This window comes from Papio anubis, chromosome 20 (genome assembly GCF_008728515.1).
Source record: "Papio anubis isolate 15944 chromosome 20, Panubis1.0, whole genome shotgun sequence".
Lineage (NCBI taxonomy): Eukaryota > Metazoa > Chordata > Mammalia > Primates > Cercopithecidae > Papio > Papio anubis.
In genome coordinates this window covers 18,487,724-18,502,800 of record NC_044995.1, presented here as the reverse complement: position 1 = coordinate 18,502,800, position 15,077 = coordinate 18,487,724, and the positions used below count along the sequence as shown (strand labels likewise).

The 15,077-nt window shown below is 51.0% G+C and overlaps 1 protein-coding gene across 5 annotated transcripts in view; it reads left to right on the top strand.

Annotated features, from left to right (window-relative positions):
* SIPA1L3 (signal induced proliferation associated 1 like 3) overlaps positions 1–15,077 on the top strand; it is a 308,537-nt gene that overhangs the window by 199,068 nt on the left and 94,392 nt on the right. For all 5 annotated transcript variants that reach the window (XM_021931056.2, XM_017952902.3, XM_031659500.1 and 2 more), the window contains 2 exons: positions 3,815–3,918; positions 7,581–7,738. In XM_021931056.2, the coding sequence (XP_021786748.2) occupies positions 3,815–3,918; positions 7,581–7,738 (262 nt within the window). The remainder of the gene's footprint in view (positions 1–3,814; positions 3,919–7,580; positions 7,739–15,077) is intronic.

The window sequence follows — 15,077 nt, the reverse complement described above, 5'->3', positions numbered from 1 at the left end:
AGCCTGGGTGACAGAGCGACACTGTCTCAAAAAAATAAATAATTAGGCCGGGCACAGTGGCTCACAGCTATCATCCCAGCCTTTGGGAGGCCAAGGCAGGTGGATCACGAGGTCAAGAGTTCGAGACCAGCCTGGCCAACATGGTGGAGCCCCATCTCTACTAAAAATACAAAAATTAGCTGGGCATGGTAGTGCGTGCCTGTAATCCCAGCTACTGGGAAGGCTGAGACAGGAGAATGGCTTGAACCCAGGAGGCGGAGGTTTCAGTGAGCCGAGATCATGCCACTGCACTCCAGCCTGGGCGACAGAGCAACACTCCCTCTCAATAAGTAAATAAATAAACAAATAAATAGGCCAAATGCAGTGGTTCACACCTGTAATCCCAGCACTTTCGGAGGTCAAGGCGGGCGAATTACCTGAGGTCAGGAGTTCGAGACCAGCCTGACCAACATGGTGAAACCCCGTCTCTACTAAAAATACAAAAAAATTAGCTGGGCATGGTGGTTCACACCTGTAATCCCAGCTACTTGGGAGGCTGAGGCAGGAGAATCTCTTGAACCCAGGAGGCAGAGGTTGCAGTGAGCTGAGACCGCACCGCTGTACTCCAGCCTGGGTGACAGAACGAGCAAGAGTCTGTCTCAATCAGTCAATCAATCAATCAATCATAGGGAAAAAAAAAAGGGAACGCTGGAGACAATACATAGGATAGTGGTTGGCTGTCTGGGGAGAGGCGGGTGTGTCTGGGGAGCGGTGCTCACGTTAGAGTGTGAGTGGTGGTCTGTTTCTTAAGGTGGTGGCACATGGGATGTATTTGTTGCAGCAGTCTCTGTGCATACCATGCATATGTGTACATCAATATACATGATATATGGGGCCGGGCGTGGTGACTCACGCCTGTAATCCCAGCACTTTGGGAGGCTGAGGCGGATGGATCACCTGAGGTCAGGAGTTCGAGACCAGCCTGGCCAACATGGTGAAACCCCATCTCTACTAAAAATACAAAAAATTAGCCAGGTGTGGTGACACATATCTGTAATCCCAGCTACTTGGGAAGCTGAAGCAGGAGAATCGCTTGAACTTTGGAGGCAGAGGTTGCAGTGAGCTGAGATCACACCACTGTACTCCAGCCTGGGCAACAAGAGCAAAACTTTATGTCAAAAAAAGAAAAAAAAAAAAGAAAGAAAAAATATATTTGTATATGATGTATAGGATCGAAATGTTTCATGAGCAGTAGTTAGGTGGGTGGATGGGTGATGTTCACAGGTGTCACAGCTCCCTGGGGAATGGACTGCCACTGTCCTTGGGGGTGAGTTTTCATCGGCTGGGAGTGAGAAGGCCCTGAGATGGCTCAGTCAATTGCTCTGCCCCACACCTCACCAAGACTCGGTTTGCTCTTCTAGAAAACGGAAGCCCAGATCAGGAGACAAATCTTAGAGAAGTGAAGTGTTAGGCCGGTGCCTGAGGCCATCACCACCTTCCCCTCCTCCCCTGCTAAAGGAGGCTGTAGGAGGAACGAGCATGATATTATGCCATTTGCTAGTTTCGTGATCTTGGACAGGTGGCTTTGCCTCTCTTGTCCTCAGTTTCCTCATCTGTAGAGTGAAGGTAATAATTGCACTTAACCTTGGAAGCACGGTTGCACGGTGAGGGTTCCGTGGGACAGCATTGCCCCAAACATCCTGAGCCCTCCCTCTGTGCCAGGTGCTTCCCAGAGCTCTGCCAGTGTGGGTGTCCCCCTAGGCGGGCAGGGAGGCAGCAGGCCTCACTGGGCTCGCCTGGCGTGGAGGAAGCTGGCAGGTGTGAGTGTTAGTATTGTTTGTGGTTTTTTTTGGTTTTTTTGTTTTTCATTTTTTTGAGACAGAGTCTTGCTCTGTCACCCAGGCTGGAGTGCAGTGGAGCGATCTTGGCTCACTGCAACCTCCACCTCCTGGTTTCAAGCGACTCGTCCACCTTAGCCTCCTGAGTAGCTGGGATTACAGGCGCGTGTCACCAAACCCAGCTAATTTTGTATTTTTAGTGGAGATGGGATTTCACCATGTTGGCCAGGCTGGTCTTGAACTTCTGACCTCAGGTGATCCACCCACATCAGCCTCCCAAGGTGCTGGGATTACAGGCGTGAGCCACCATGCCTGGCCAGGAAGTGCGTTCTCGGAGAGGACCCCAGGAAGCGTAGTGCTCCTAGAAGTAGTCTCCCCAAATTACAGGCAGGGATGATCCTGGCTTGAGCAGACACCTTGAGGTTACCTGGCTCCCGACCTGGCTCTGGCACTGGCAGCTGTGGCCTCAGTGTCCCCACCGGACACTGAGGCAGCATTGAATATTGTTAAGAACAGATCTGGAGGCCGGGCACAGTGGCTTACGCCTGTAATCCCAGCCCTTTGAGAGGCTGAGGCAGGTGGATCACCTGAGGTCAGGGGTTCGACCAGCCTGGCCAACGTGGTGAAACCCCGTCTCTACTAAAAATATTAAAATTATCCAGGCATGGTGGCAGGCGCCTGTAATCCCAGCTACTCGGGAGGTTGAAGCAGGAGAATTGCTTGAACCCAGGAGGCAGAGGTTGCAGTGAGCCCACATGGCCCCATTGCTCTCCAGCCTGGGTGACAGAGCAAAACTCTGTCTCAAAAACAAACAAATAACAACAACAACAACAACAAAAACAGATCTGGAGTCCGACAGCCTGAGTTCTGATCCAGACTCTACCACTTAGTGCAGCATGACCTTGGGAAGGCAGTCCCTCTCCATGCCTCCGTTTCCCCCTCTGAAACATGGGCTCAATAAGTAGGTTTGCCTCTTCCTGGTCATAACCCTCCCTTCCTATTAGAGAGAACCCATATCCTGATTCTCAGTGATAATCATTTCTTAGCTTTTCTTCATAATTTTGCTACTTACGTACGCATCCCTGACTGGTATACTCTGACCTGCTTTTGCACGTCACATGAATGGGATCACGCCGTGTGTGCTGCTTTGTGTCAGCATCTTTCACTCAACATTCAGAGGATTCCCCCAAGCCACAGCCGTGACTCGTTCCTTTTCCTGGCTGTATATTTTTCCACAGTGTGAATTGACCAGTGTGTTCACCCATTCTTGTGACTGACACGTGAAGCTTCTTGTACCCATATCCCAGGACACGTGGGCATGATTTCTTTGGGCTGCGGTCCGAGGAGAGAAAGTGCTAGGTTGTCAATGAAGCCCATCTTCAGGCTTAAGAGAGATTGCTAAAAAGTTTTCCGAAGTGCTCGGACCGCGTTACACACCTAACCAGCCACCTCAAGGGTTCCGTTTGCTCCACATCCTCACCAACCCTTGGTGCTGTCAGACTTTTTAATTTTTACCAGTCTGGTGGGTGCATAGCAATGGGGTTTCCTTTTTATCTAAATGTATTTAATTTTTTTGTTTTTTTTTTTGAGACACAGTCACCCTGTCGCCCAGGCTAGAGTGCAGTGGAGTGATCTTGACTCCCTGCAAGCTGCAGCTCCCGGGTTCAAGCGATTCTTCTGCTTCAGCCTCCTGAGTAGCTGGGACTACAGGTGCCCAACACCACGCCTAGCTAATTTTTGTATTTTTAGTAGAGACGGGGTTTCACCACGTTGGCCAGGCTGGTCTCAAACTCCTGACCTCAGATGATCCACCCTCCTCAGCCTCCCAAAGTGCTGGGATTATAGGCATGAGCCACCGCGACTGGCCAATGTATTTAATTTTTAAGAGTGGATTGAAGTGAAAGCACCAAGTTAAAAACCAGCACAGATGGTACGTGGGATATGGCAAAAACCCAGAGGTTTTGGAAACATGGTCCTAACTGGCATTTCTGTTTCAGCCGACTCCACGGGAACCCACTCCCTCTACACGACGTACCAGGACTACGAGATCATGTTCCACGTCTCCACCCTGCTCCCTTACACCCCCAACAACAGGCAGCAGGTCAGTGATTTTCAGCAGAGGCACGGCTGCTGGATGTTGACTGCCCACCCACCAGCATTGGCCCTCCCAGTACCGTCCTGTGGATCATATGGAGGCCCTTGGCCTTGGAGGCCATCTTTAGCGTAGTCATTTTCCCCGGGGGTTAGAGACCAGGCCAGGTATGGTTCGAGATGTCATTTTGGCCCCAGTCTTTCCTGCTGCTCTTTGGTCACCCTGCTTGGCCCCAGCTACCCCGACTCCCCTCCAGGGCCTCTTGAGTCATCACTGGTCTTAAGAAGAAGAGTGAATCAGTCAACATTATTTTGACTGCAAGTAACAGAAACACCAAACTGGCTTAACTAGAAAGAGATTTACTCGGTTATATAACTCTTAAGATTCTGGAGAGGGCTAGCCTCAGGTCTGGTTGGATCCAGGGCCTCCAACAATATTAGGAATCCTCCCCATTTCTCACTTCCGCTTTTCTTTGCAGCAGCTTTATTCACAGGTGCAGGGCAGAGACACCTCCTTGTAGCCACAGGCTCACATCCTACCAGCTTAGCCACCCCAGCAGGAAGAGTGCTGTTCTTTCCAGTTGTCCCGAAGTGTTTCAGAACTGTCTCATTGGACCATTCACATGCCAGTCTCGGGACCTGGGGTGGGGGTGGAAGGGGCAGACTGGCTAAGCCCGAGGCTCATGCCCACCCCAGAGAGGGTGAGTGGCGCCAGCTCAACTTGAAACATGGACGGAGGTTGGGATGGTGCTTTCCCAAACTAGGTGGGTGTGGCTGCCAGGAGGAGGCAGGGATACTCGGTGGGCAGCACCACCAAACACCCATTGCCAGGAGGCTGCAGCTGTGACCCCGCTCCTCTCCTGGACTCAGCTTGCAGGCTGGGCCCACAGAGCAGTTCTTCCAGTTCCTAATGAACGGAAGCCCCAGAGTGTTGACAGTTTAGGAAGTAAGTGTACATGTTTTCCCATTTGGCACAAGTGACATTGTAGGCCAAAAATGGTCAAATATTGATTTCCTAAGGTTCATCTAAAAACATGCTATTAACAGCTTTGGTCTTAGGCCAGGCTTGGTGGTTCATGCCTGTGATCCCAGCACTTTGGGAGGCCGAGGCAGGCAGATCACCTGAAGTCAGGAGTTTGAAACCAACCTGGCCAATATGGTGAAACCCCGTCTTTACTAAAAATACAAAAATTAGCTGGATGTGGTGGCGTGTGCCTATAGTCCCAGCTGAGGCACAAGAATTGCTTGAACCCAGGAGGCAGTGGTTACAGTGAGCTGAGATCGTGCCACTGCACTCCAGCCTGGGCAACAGAGCAAGACTCTGTCTCAAAAAAAAAAAAAAAAAAAAAGGCTGTTATCTCAGAATTAGACCTGAATTTGAGTTCTTTCTTTGCTACTTCCTAGCTGTGCGATCTCGAGTAAGTGATTTCACCTCTCTGGGCCTCGAGTCCCTCCTGTGTAAAATGGTTAGAATGGTAGTGCCCCTGTCTCAGGGTCATTGAGAAAGGTCCATACACTCCTGCGGCAATTGGAGCGTGACAGGGCCCGACACGCAGGAGGGGTGCAGGGAGCAGTAAGTGGGAGTAAGTGGGAGGCGTGCTGGAGAAAAGCTTGAGTCGTAAAGAAATGGGTTAGAATCCAGGCTCTTTCCCTCCGTCACTACGTGACTTAGGGAAAATTACTTAACCTCTGTAAGCCTAAGTTTTCTCATCTGTAAAGCGGGGCAAAGTGAGTTAATGCGTCTCGGGGTTGTTAGGAGATTCATTGAGAAGATAAATTGAAGAGACAGCTGTACAGTGTTTAGTACAGGACCAGCCATAGTCAATAACTACTTTAGCAACTTGATTTAATGCCACTTAAAACACACATAAAGAACTAACCATTCAACCGTAGGAGTTGAGCTGCAAAGCGTGTCTGGAGTTCATGCTGTGAGCCACGTCACTTAGAGCTCCATGGGACTCTTGTCCGTGGATCTCCTGCATTGGCAGATTCCTTAACAGTTATGTGAATACTAGAACTGTGTAAATAAGAACGGTATAATAGGCTGGGCGCGGTGGCTCACACCTGTAATCCCAGCACTTTCGGAGGCCGAGGCAGGGAGATCACCTGAGGTCAGGAGTTCGAGACCATCCTGACCAACATGGAGAAACCCCGTCTCTACTAAAAATACAAAATTAACTGGGCGTGGTGGCACATGCCTGTAATCCCAGCTACTCAGGAGGCTGAGGCAGGAGAATCACTTGAACCCGGGAGGCGGAGGTTGCAGTGAGCTAAGATAGCACCATTGCACTCCAGCCTGGGCAACAAGAGCGAAACTCCGTCTCAAAAAAAAAAAAAAAAGAAAAAGAACAATATAATATCAGCAAATAAGCCAAACACGGTGAATACAGCGTCACCTGTGAAGATAACAGAGTCTTCCTCGGAGACTGACCAGCAGGGGAGAGAAGGTGTATTAGTCCGTTTTCACACTGCTAATGAAGATTTACCCAAAACTGGGTAGTTTATAAAGAAAAAGAGGTTTAATGGACTCACAGCTCCCATGGCTGGGGAGTCCTCACAGTCATGGCAGAAGGCAAAGAAGGACCAAAATCATGTCTTCCATGGTGGCAGGCAAGAGAGCTTGTGCAGCGGAACTACCCTTTTATAAAACCATCAGATCTCGTGAGACTTGTTTACTACCACGAGAACAGCACAGAAAAGACCCACCCCCATGATTCAATTACCTCCCACCGGGTCCCTCCCACAACGCATGGAAATTATGGGAGCTACAATTCAAGATGAACTGTAGGGTGGGGACACAGCCAAATTGTATCAGAGGGTGAGGGTCCCATAGGGCACTCGGAAGCCACAGCCGTCTTGACCTCAGTCAGGGTCCAGGGAAGGGGTGGCGCCATAACTGGCCCTGCCAGTGACCTGGGATCTGACTCTGCCATTGTCCCTGAGTGTGGCTTTGAGCAAGTTGAAGGGCACCAGCCTGTGCTCTCTGGATCATATTTATTGAGCACCTCCTGTATGCCAGGCACTGTGCTGCGTACTGAGGGTACAGCGGTGGGCATTGAACAAAATCCCTGTTCTCATGGAGCTGCCACTTCAGTGGGAAGAGACAGGAAACAAAAGGAAGAGGGGAAAACTGTCTGTGCTGAGTGTCAATAAGTGTTAAGTAATGGGGACAGGAAAGCAAAGATCAGGGAGTGTTGTGGTGGGATGGATGTTGGATAACGTAGTCAGCAAAGGCCTCCCTGGGAGGGAGGTTTCTGCCAGACCAGAGGAGGTGAGGAAGGAAGCCACGTGGGGACTCAGGAAGAATGTTCCTAGCAGAGGGAACAGAGGTGCAGAGGCCTCAAAGAAGTGTTTCTGGCGTGGTTGAGGAGCAGCAGGAGGTGGGGTGTAGCTGCAGCAGAGTGAGCAGGGGCCATGGGGAATGTCAGAGAGGTGACGGGGGCCTGCCGGGCCATGGGGAATGTCAGAGAGGTGACGGGGGCCTGCTGGGCCATGGCAAGATGTTTGTCCTTTATCCTGAATGAGAGGGAACCACAGGAAGCTCGTTCCTTGGGCTATGTGTGAGCAGGGAGCGGGAATGGGGGTGGGTAAGGAGCTGTGGCAGTGGTCCAGGCAGGACCCCTCAGGCCAACCTGTGACACGTTCCTGTCCCCCTCTGTTGCCCTTTCCCAGCTGCTACGGAAGAGGCACATAGGGAACGACATCGTGACGATCATCTTCCAGGAGCCTGGCGCGCTACCGTTCACCCCCAAGAACATCCGCTCCCACTTCCAGCACGTCTTCATCATTGTCCGAGTCCACAACCCCTGCACTGATAACGTCTGCTACAGGTATGCCCCGCCACACCCGGTCCCCAGCAGTGCACGGAGAGAGGGGCAGGCAGCTGGCCCGAGTGGGTCCCAGTACAGGGCCCCCCACCACCTCACATGTTGTGCTTCAGGAGGAGAGCGCAGCGCACACTCCCCACACCATCTCAGAGAGTGGTTTTCTGCCAGAAAGGGGCATGGCTCCCCAGTTTTGCTAAGGAAACCATCAGGGATTTGTATTTGCTTGTAATCTTTTGTTTCGAGTGACAGAAGACCCATCTCAATGTGGCTTGAGACAAAAAGACAGTTGTGTATATAAGCTCTCAAAAATGGCACGGTTAGGCCTGGCTGGATCTGCCCCCCTCTCCTGGGGGTCACCTTTCCAGCAGCTCTGAGGTGAACATCCTGCCAGCCGCAAATCCCCCAAAATGAGAGCTTTTCTTTCCCAGGAGTTGCATCAGAAGCCCCTGAACTGGGGCTCACTGGCCCAGTTGGAGTTGTGTGCCTGTCCTAGAGCCAGAATCACCAGCCAGGCCTGGGCACCGGGCTTCAAGGACCGAGAGGCACGAGTGATGGCCCAGAGGAAAGTCGGGGGGAAGCAGGGCCTGCCTGTGGAGGTGGGCCCTGCTTTGGAGGTAGAATTGAGGTTTTTGTTGTTTAGGGTTTTTTGTTTTTTTTTTTAAAGACAGGGTCTTACTCTGTTGCCCAGGCTGGAATGCAGTGGTGCAATCATAGGTCACTGCAGCCTTGACCCCCTGGGCTCAAACGATTCTCCTGCCTCAGCCTCCTGAGTAGCTGGAGCTACAGGTGCACACCCCCATGCCTAGCTAATTTAAAAAAAAAATTAGTAGAGATGGGGTCTCTCTGTTTTACCCAGGCTGATCTTGAACTCATGGCCTCAAGCGATCTTCCAGCCTCAGCCTCCCAAAGTGCTGGGATTGTAAGTGTGAGCCACCGCACACAGCTGAGATCTTTTCCTACCTGTACATGAAGTGCTTTTTGTTCTTTCTGACGCTTCATATTCCATTGTTTGGATGCAGGGTCATCTCCTGTCCTCTACTGATGGGTATTAGGGTTGTTGCTTGATGCAATGAACAGTCTTATTTATAGTCTGATTGCGCCTGAGTCCAAGCATACAGCTGTAAAAGAAATTCTAGAAATGGAGGTGCTGGAGCAGAGTACGTATATATATGCACTGATAGTCGCTGCGGAATTACCACGGGTCTACCAGCTGTCTCCCTCGGCTGGGCGAGGGAAGGGAGGGGCATCCCAGCCTGCAGCACTGGCTGTCAAGCACTGCTGTGCTGCACGTGTTGCCCGCTGGCTACTGGGAGCCAGCACACTGCGTGGCAGGGCCTCCTTCCAGGCATGTCCCGGGACCTGAGGCCCCCTCTCCCCCTGCCCGTCGGTTCCTGGAACATGCAGCAGCAGCTAGAGTGCCTGTGCCTCAGGCCCTTTGTGGGGCTGAGGACTAATCTTAGATGAGATGGGAGATATTTACACACACTAATCTTAGATGAGATGGGAGATATTTACACACATGCACAGGCACATGCACACAGGCACATGCACACACACACACGCACACATGCATGCACACATCCACGCACATGCACACATGCACACACACATCCACACACATGCACGCACATACATGCACTCGTACAGGCACACATAAATACATGCACCTATGCACACACATACATGCACACACATGCACACGCACACATACACATGCACACACTGGAAAAGGAGGCAGCCTTCTTAGGGTGCATCACAGGTGAGGGGTTGAGCTGGTCGGGGGGGTGACTTTCTCTTCTTCGTCCCCACTCTGACCTCCCCTCTCCTACTGGGGTCATCACATCAGCCTGCAGCCAACCTCCCACCGTTCCAGGCCCGCCTCTGCATGGTCTCCAGAGTGATTTCTTCTCTCTGACACACAAACCTTTCTTGTTTTTTATAATTTAATTTAAAGTATTTTTATTATGCAATATTTTAAACATGCAGAAAATCATTTAACAGACACCCATGTGCCCACCGCCAGCTTTAACAGATGTTAACATTTTGCTTTGTTTGCTTCAGCTCTCCCTCTTTCCTTCACTTTTAAAGAAAGAAAATGTTAGAGATACAACCAAAGCGACTCCTCAGCCATCACCCTGCCTTCCCGTCCCTCCTTCCCCACAGGCCGCTGCTCTCTGGACAGACCTGACCCTGCCTCTCGCCTGTGGAGGGAGCCTGGCCACAGCTCCCCAGCTTACCTTCTCCTGAAACCCCCAACTCCTGGCCCCCAACTCAGTGAATTTCTGATTGTCCTTCAAGACTGAACTCAGGGCTAGGTGCGGTGGCTCACACCTGTAATCCCAACAGTTTGGGAGGCTGAGGCAGGCAGATCACCTGAGGTCAGGAGTTGGAGACCCACCTGGCCAACATGGTGAAACCCCATCTCCACTAAAAATACAAAAATTAGCCAGGCGTTGTGGCAGGTGCCTGTAATCACAGCTGCTCCTCTGGAGGTTGAGAGAGGAGAATCGCTTGAACCCAGGAGGCAGAGGTTGCAGTGAGCCAAGACTGCACCACTGCACTCCAGCCTGGGCGACAGAGCAAGACTCCATCTCAAAAATTGCACAAGAAAAAAAAAAAAAAAAAAACACTGAACTCAGATGAGCCTCTGACATCCTTCAGTGGTTCCTTACCTGCTCCAAGTGCCATTGCCCAACATGTTTCTGTCATAGCACACATCACACCACAAAAATGATATGATGGGCCGGACATGGTGACTCATGCCTGTAATCCCAGCACTTTGGGAGGCTGAGGCAGGAGGATCACTTGAGCCTAGGAGTTCAAGATCAGCCTGGACAACATAGGGAGACCCTGTCTCTATAAAAACAAATTACAAATTAGCCAGGCATGCTGGCATGCACCTGTAATCCCAGCTGAGGTGGGAGGATCGCTTGAGCCCAGGAGGTCAAGGCTAGAGTGAGCCCCACTGCACTCCAGCTTGTGTGACAGAGCAAGACTCTGTCTCAAAAAAAAAAATTCCATGGCTCTTGCCTCCTTTGACAGTAACCCCATCCCATGTCATGTTTAGCTTCCTGTATCTGTCACAGCACAGAGCTGGGCACGTAGTGGACCCTAAAGCCATCTTTGCTTGCTGGAAAGACGCCTGGCCCCAGTGTTGTAGGCACTGAAAAAATAACGGTTGAATAAATAATTCTGAGTGTTCTAGCAACACTTATTGCCCCCCAGTGTTTAGGTGGCCACCAGGTCACCTCGTCTCCTGGTTGTGTCGTGAGTTGTCATCCTTTCTGCTTCAAGTGTGCCATTTCCGAATGACCACCCGCATCATCCCTGCAGCCTGTGGACTCTCAAAACCCAGTCGCTCCCACTGGGAAGTAAAGGACCAGCTGTTCTGATGGCTCAAAAACCTTCAGCCGTTTGCAATTTTATGATTCGTAAAATCATGAATCAGGAATATAGGAAAAGCCAAAATCTGTCACTGTAAGCAGCTAAGTGCTAAATTAAGAAGTTGCAAAGCTCGGCCGGGCGCGATGGCTCACGCCTGTAATCCCAGCACTTTGGGAGGCCGAGGTAGGTGGATCACCTGAGGTCAGGAGTTCGAGACCAGCTTGACCAACATGGAGAAGTCCCATCTCTACTAAAAAAAGTACAAAATTAGCCGGTCATGGTGGCATGTGCCTGTAATCCCAGCTACTCTGGAGGCTGAGGCAGGAGAATCACTTGAACCCAGGAGGTAGAGGTTGCGGTGAGCTGAGATCACGCCATTGCAGTCTGGCCTGGGAGACAAGAGCGAAACTGTTTCACACACACACAAAAAAAAGAAGAAGTTGCAGAGCTCTTCATCTCTGTGAAGTGCAATCTGACTGCCCCATTCAGTAGAGAGAGGGACAGGGGAGGTCATCTCATCCATCCCCCTGCCTGGGGTAAGGCCATGCCCACAAGATTTCCCACAAAAGAAAATTTGCCTGGTGTGTGTGGCATTCTTTGAAGCATGTCCGCTCTGGAAAATGCGTTTTTCTGTTAAAGCTATGCCCACCATACCTTGGTAGAAACGTGTTTCGTCTGTCCACTTTTAAACCATTACTTTAGTCAGCATTGAGCACCTGTGCTGGGGAATCCACTCAGCCCAGAGCAGCACCCAGCCACGTGGCACTCCTGGGGCATGAAGGGTCACTAGACAGTCAAGGCCAGAGATGGAGAGCGAGGAGTCTGGCCTGATCGGCCGGAGTCCCGCAGTAGCTCCCTCTCTGGTCTCCTGCACATGCCCCATCCTCCCGTCCATTCTTCATGAGACAGCCGCAGTGTTCTCCGCAGATTGCCAATCTGTTGTCCCTCTGCCAGCGTCTGCCTCCATTGGGAACCCAATGAGAAGCAGATCTCCCTCAAGGATTTAACCAAAAGGAGTTGATGCCACTAACAGAGGTGTGGGGAGCTTGCAGGAACTGTGTGGGAAGATGCTGCATGCAGGGACTAGCCAGGGCAGGAGCCTTATACCCACCCCCAAGGCTTGATGGGCTCAGAGGGAGACAGGAGAAGTTTCTGAAAGCTGGTGAGAGCTATGGCCCTGGGAGAGGGGCAGCCCAACAGGAGCAGTAGCTGTAAGGGACCAAAAATGACAGCCATTGATGCTATCATCACAGCCCCTCAGGGAGGAAGAGAAGAGAAAGAAATACTCCAGCCTCTCTCCTCCTGTCTTCCCATCCCCTGCCAGTGCTTGCCATTGGCCAAACTCCCAGGGCACAGGAACCCAGGTGACACGGCTGGAGAGATCTTCCTTCCTGAGCACAGAGCAGGGCAGAGAATGGCAGACTGGATCAGAGGAGGCAGACGGAATCGTTTCACCACCAGATCGGATCATTAAATGGTTGCCTGCTCTCATGATAAGGATTGGAAGTGCTAAGCCACCAGGGCCCCGTGTGGCCTGGCCTCTGGTGACCTCACGGCCTCCTTCTGGGCTCTGCCCACCGTGGCCTTCCCTAGTCGGCCACTACCTGTGCTGCACCCCCTGGCTGCAGCACTCTCCCCCAGCTCTTCCTCTGGTTCCACTCAGCCCTTAGTTCCCAGCTTCATCGTCACTTCCTCAGAGAGGCCCTCCCAGATTCTCCCTGTCCAAATCAGGTCTTTCTCTAGTTTTGTCATAACACGCCCTGTTCCCTTTCCTCATCTTTGTGAGTTTATCTCAGTGTGTTGATTTAGTATGTCCCTCCTCCTGGGCTAGAAGCTCTGGGAAGGCACGGACCACGTTATCCCCAATGCCCAAGAGCATGGAGTCCAGGACGTGCTTGTCAAACAAATGGATGAGTGTCGCACTGTCACCTTTGTCAAGAGTTGGGGGTAAGGGGAGGGAATCAACAAAACCTGGGCAAGCGTGACGTTGGGTTGGAGTTTCATGGAGTATTTTTAATCCATAATCTCTATTTTTTAAAATTATCCTACAGTTGGAAGAGAAACAGTAGGAATTCTGTCTTGACACTGTACTGACAAATAGAGGTTTTAATCAAGGATGAAAATACCATGCATTTTTAGGAAAACATAGTTAACTTATTGCATCATCTTGTGCCATTAAGAAATATAAAGAGACCGGGCATGGTGGCTCACACCTGTAATCCCGGCACTTTGGAAGTCCCAGGCAAGCAGATCATGAGGCCAGGAGTTCAAGACCAGCCTGACCAACATGGTGAAACCCCATTTCTAGAAGAATAAAAAAAAAAAAAGAAAGAATTAAAAAAACAGAAAAAGAAACCTGGTCTCTACTAAAAATACAAAAATTAGCCGGGCATGGTGGTGCATGCCTGTAATCCCAGCTACTCAGGAGGCTGAGACAGGAGAATCGCTTAAACTTGGGAGGCTTGAACCCAGGAGGCGGAGGTTACAGTGAGCTGAGATCACACCACTGCACTCTAGCCCGGGCAACAGAGCGGCAAGACTCTGTCTCAAAAGAAAGAAAGAAAGAGAGAAAAGAGCAGGCTGGGTGCATTGGCTCACACCTGTAATCCCAGCACTTTGGGAGGCCAAGGCAGGCAGATCACTTGAGGCCAGGAATTCAAGAGCAACCTGGCCAACGTAGTAAAACCCCATCTCTACCAAAAATACAAAAATTATTTAAAAAAATAAAATAAATACAAAAATTAGCCAGGCATGGTGGTGCGCGCCTGTAATCTCAGTTACCCTGGAGACGGAGGCGGGAGAATTGACTGAACCTGGGAGGTGGAGGCTGCAGTGAGCTGAGATCTTGCCACTGCACTCCAGCCTGGGTGACAGAGCGAGGCTCCATCTCAAAAAATAATAATAAAAGAAACATGAAGAACATAACTCACCTGCCCTCAGTGAATATTCTGGCAGGTGCCTTGGCCTTTTTGTGCACTTTTAGCAATAATCTGCCCAAAGGCCACCGAGCCTCTATTTAATTTGGTCATCAGAGCATCACATCCAAGATATTCATCAAATCTCCAAATGTGACTCATCAACAGATCTTCTCCCTGTCCGGGCTCAGGGCTCCTTCCGCCCAGAAGCCTCAATGGGTGGAGAGCCTGGTTACCTCTCCTGCTTCTGCACCTTGTACTTCTCCTCCTCCCAACCCTGCTCACTGCCAGGTTCTGACCCATCCAGGGTTGGAGTGCAGGGAGGAAAAGGGAGGCAAGGAAGTGCCATGTGGATTGCGGCTGGAGCTGGCTGGCTGCTAGCCGGGCTTTTCCAGGGCTTCCTACACAGGCAGGAGACAGATCCCAATCCCCTCACTGCTGTAAGGATCACCTTGGGGCTGGGCGCAGTGGCTCATGCCTGTAATCCCAGCACTTTGGGAGGCCAGGGCAGGTAGATCACTTGAGGTCAGTAGTTCAAGACCAGCCTGACCAACATGGTGAAACCCTGTCTCTACTAAAAATACAAAATTAGCCGGGCGTGGTAGCAGGTGCATGTAATCCCAGCTACTTGGGAGGAAGAGGCAGGAGAATTGCTTGACCCAGGGAGGAGGCGGTTGCGATTAGCTGAGATTGCGCCATTGTATTCCAGCCTGAGCTACAGAGTGATACTCCATCTCAGAAAAAAAAAAAAAAAGCATTACCTAGGGGACCCCTCCTGCTGGGGGTTGGGTAGGGAGAGAATGGGACTCATCCCCCAGCTTTCTCCACAAGTTCCTTTTCTCTCTCCATAGTTTACATAGTGGGAAATGAGGTATAAGAGTTTAGGGGAATGGAGTTTTCAGACCATTTTCTCTTTTTTTTTCTTTTTGACACAGTGTCTCTCTCTGTCGCCCAGCCTGGAGTGCAGTGGCTCATTCTTGGCTCACTGCAACCTCTGCCTCCTAGATTCAAGTGATTCTCCTGCCTCAGCCTCCCGAGTGGCT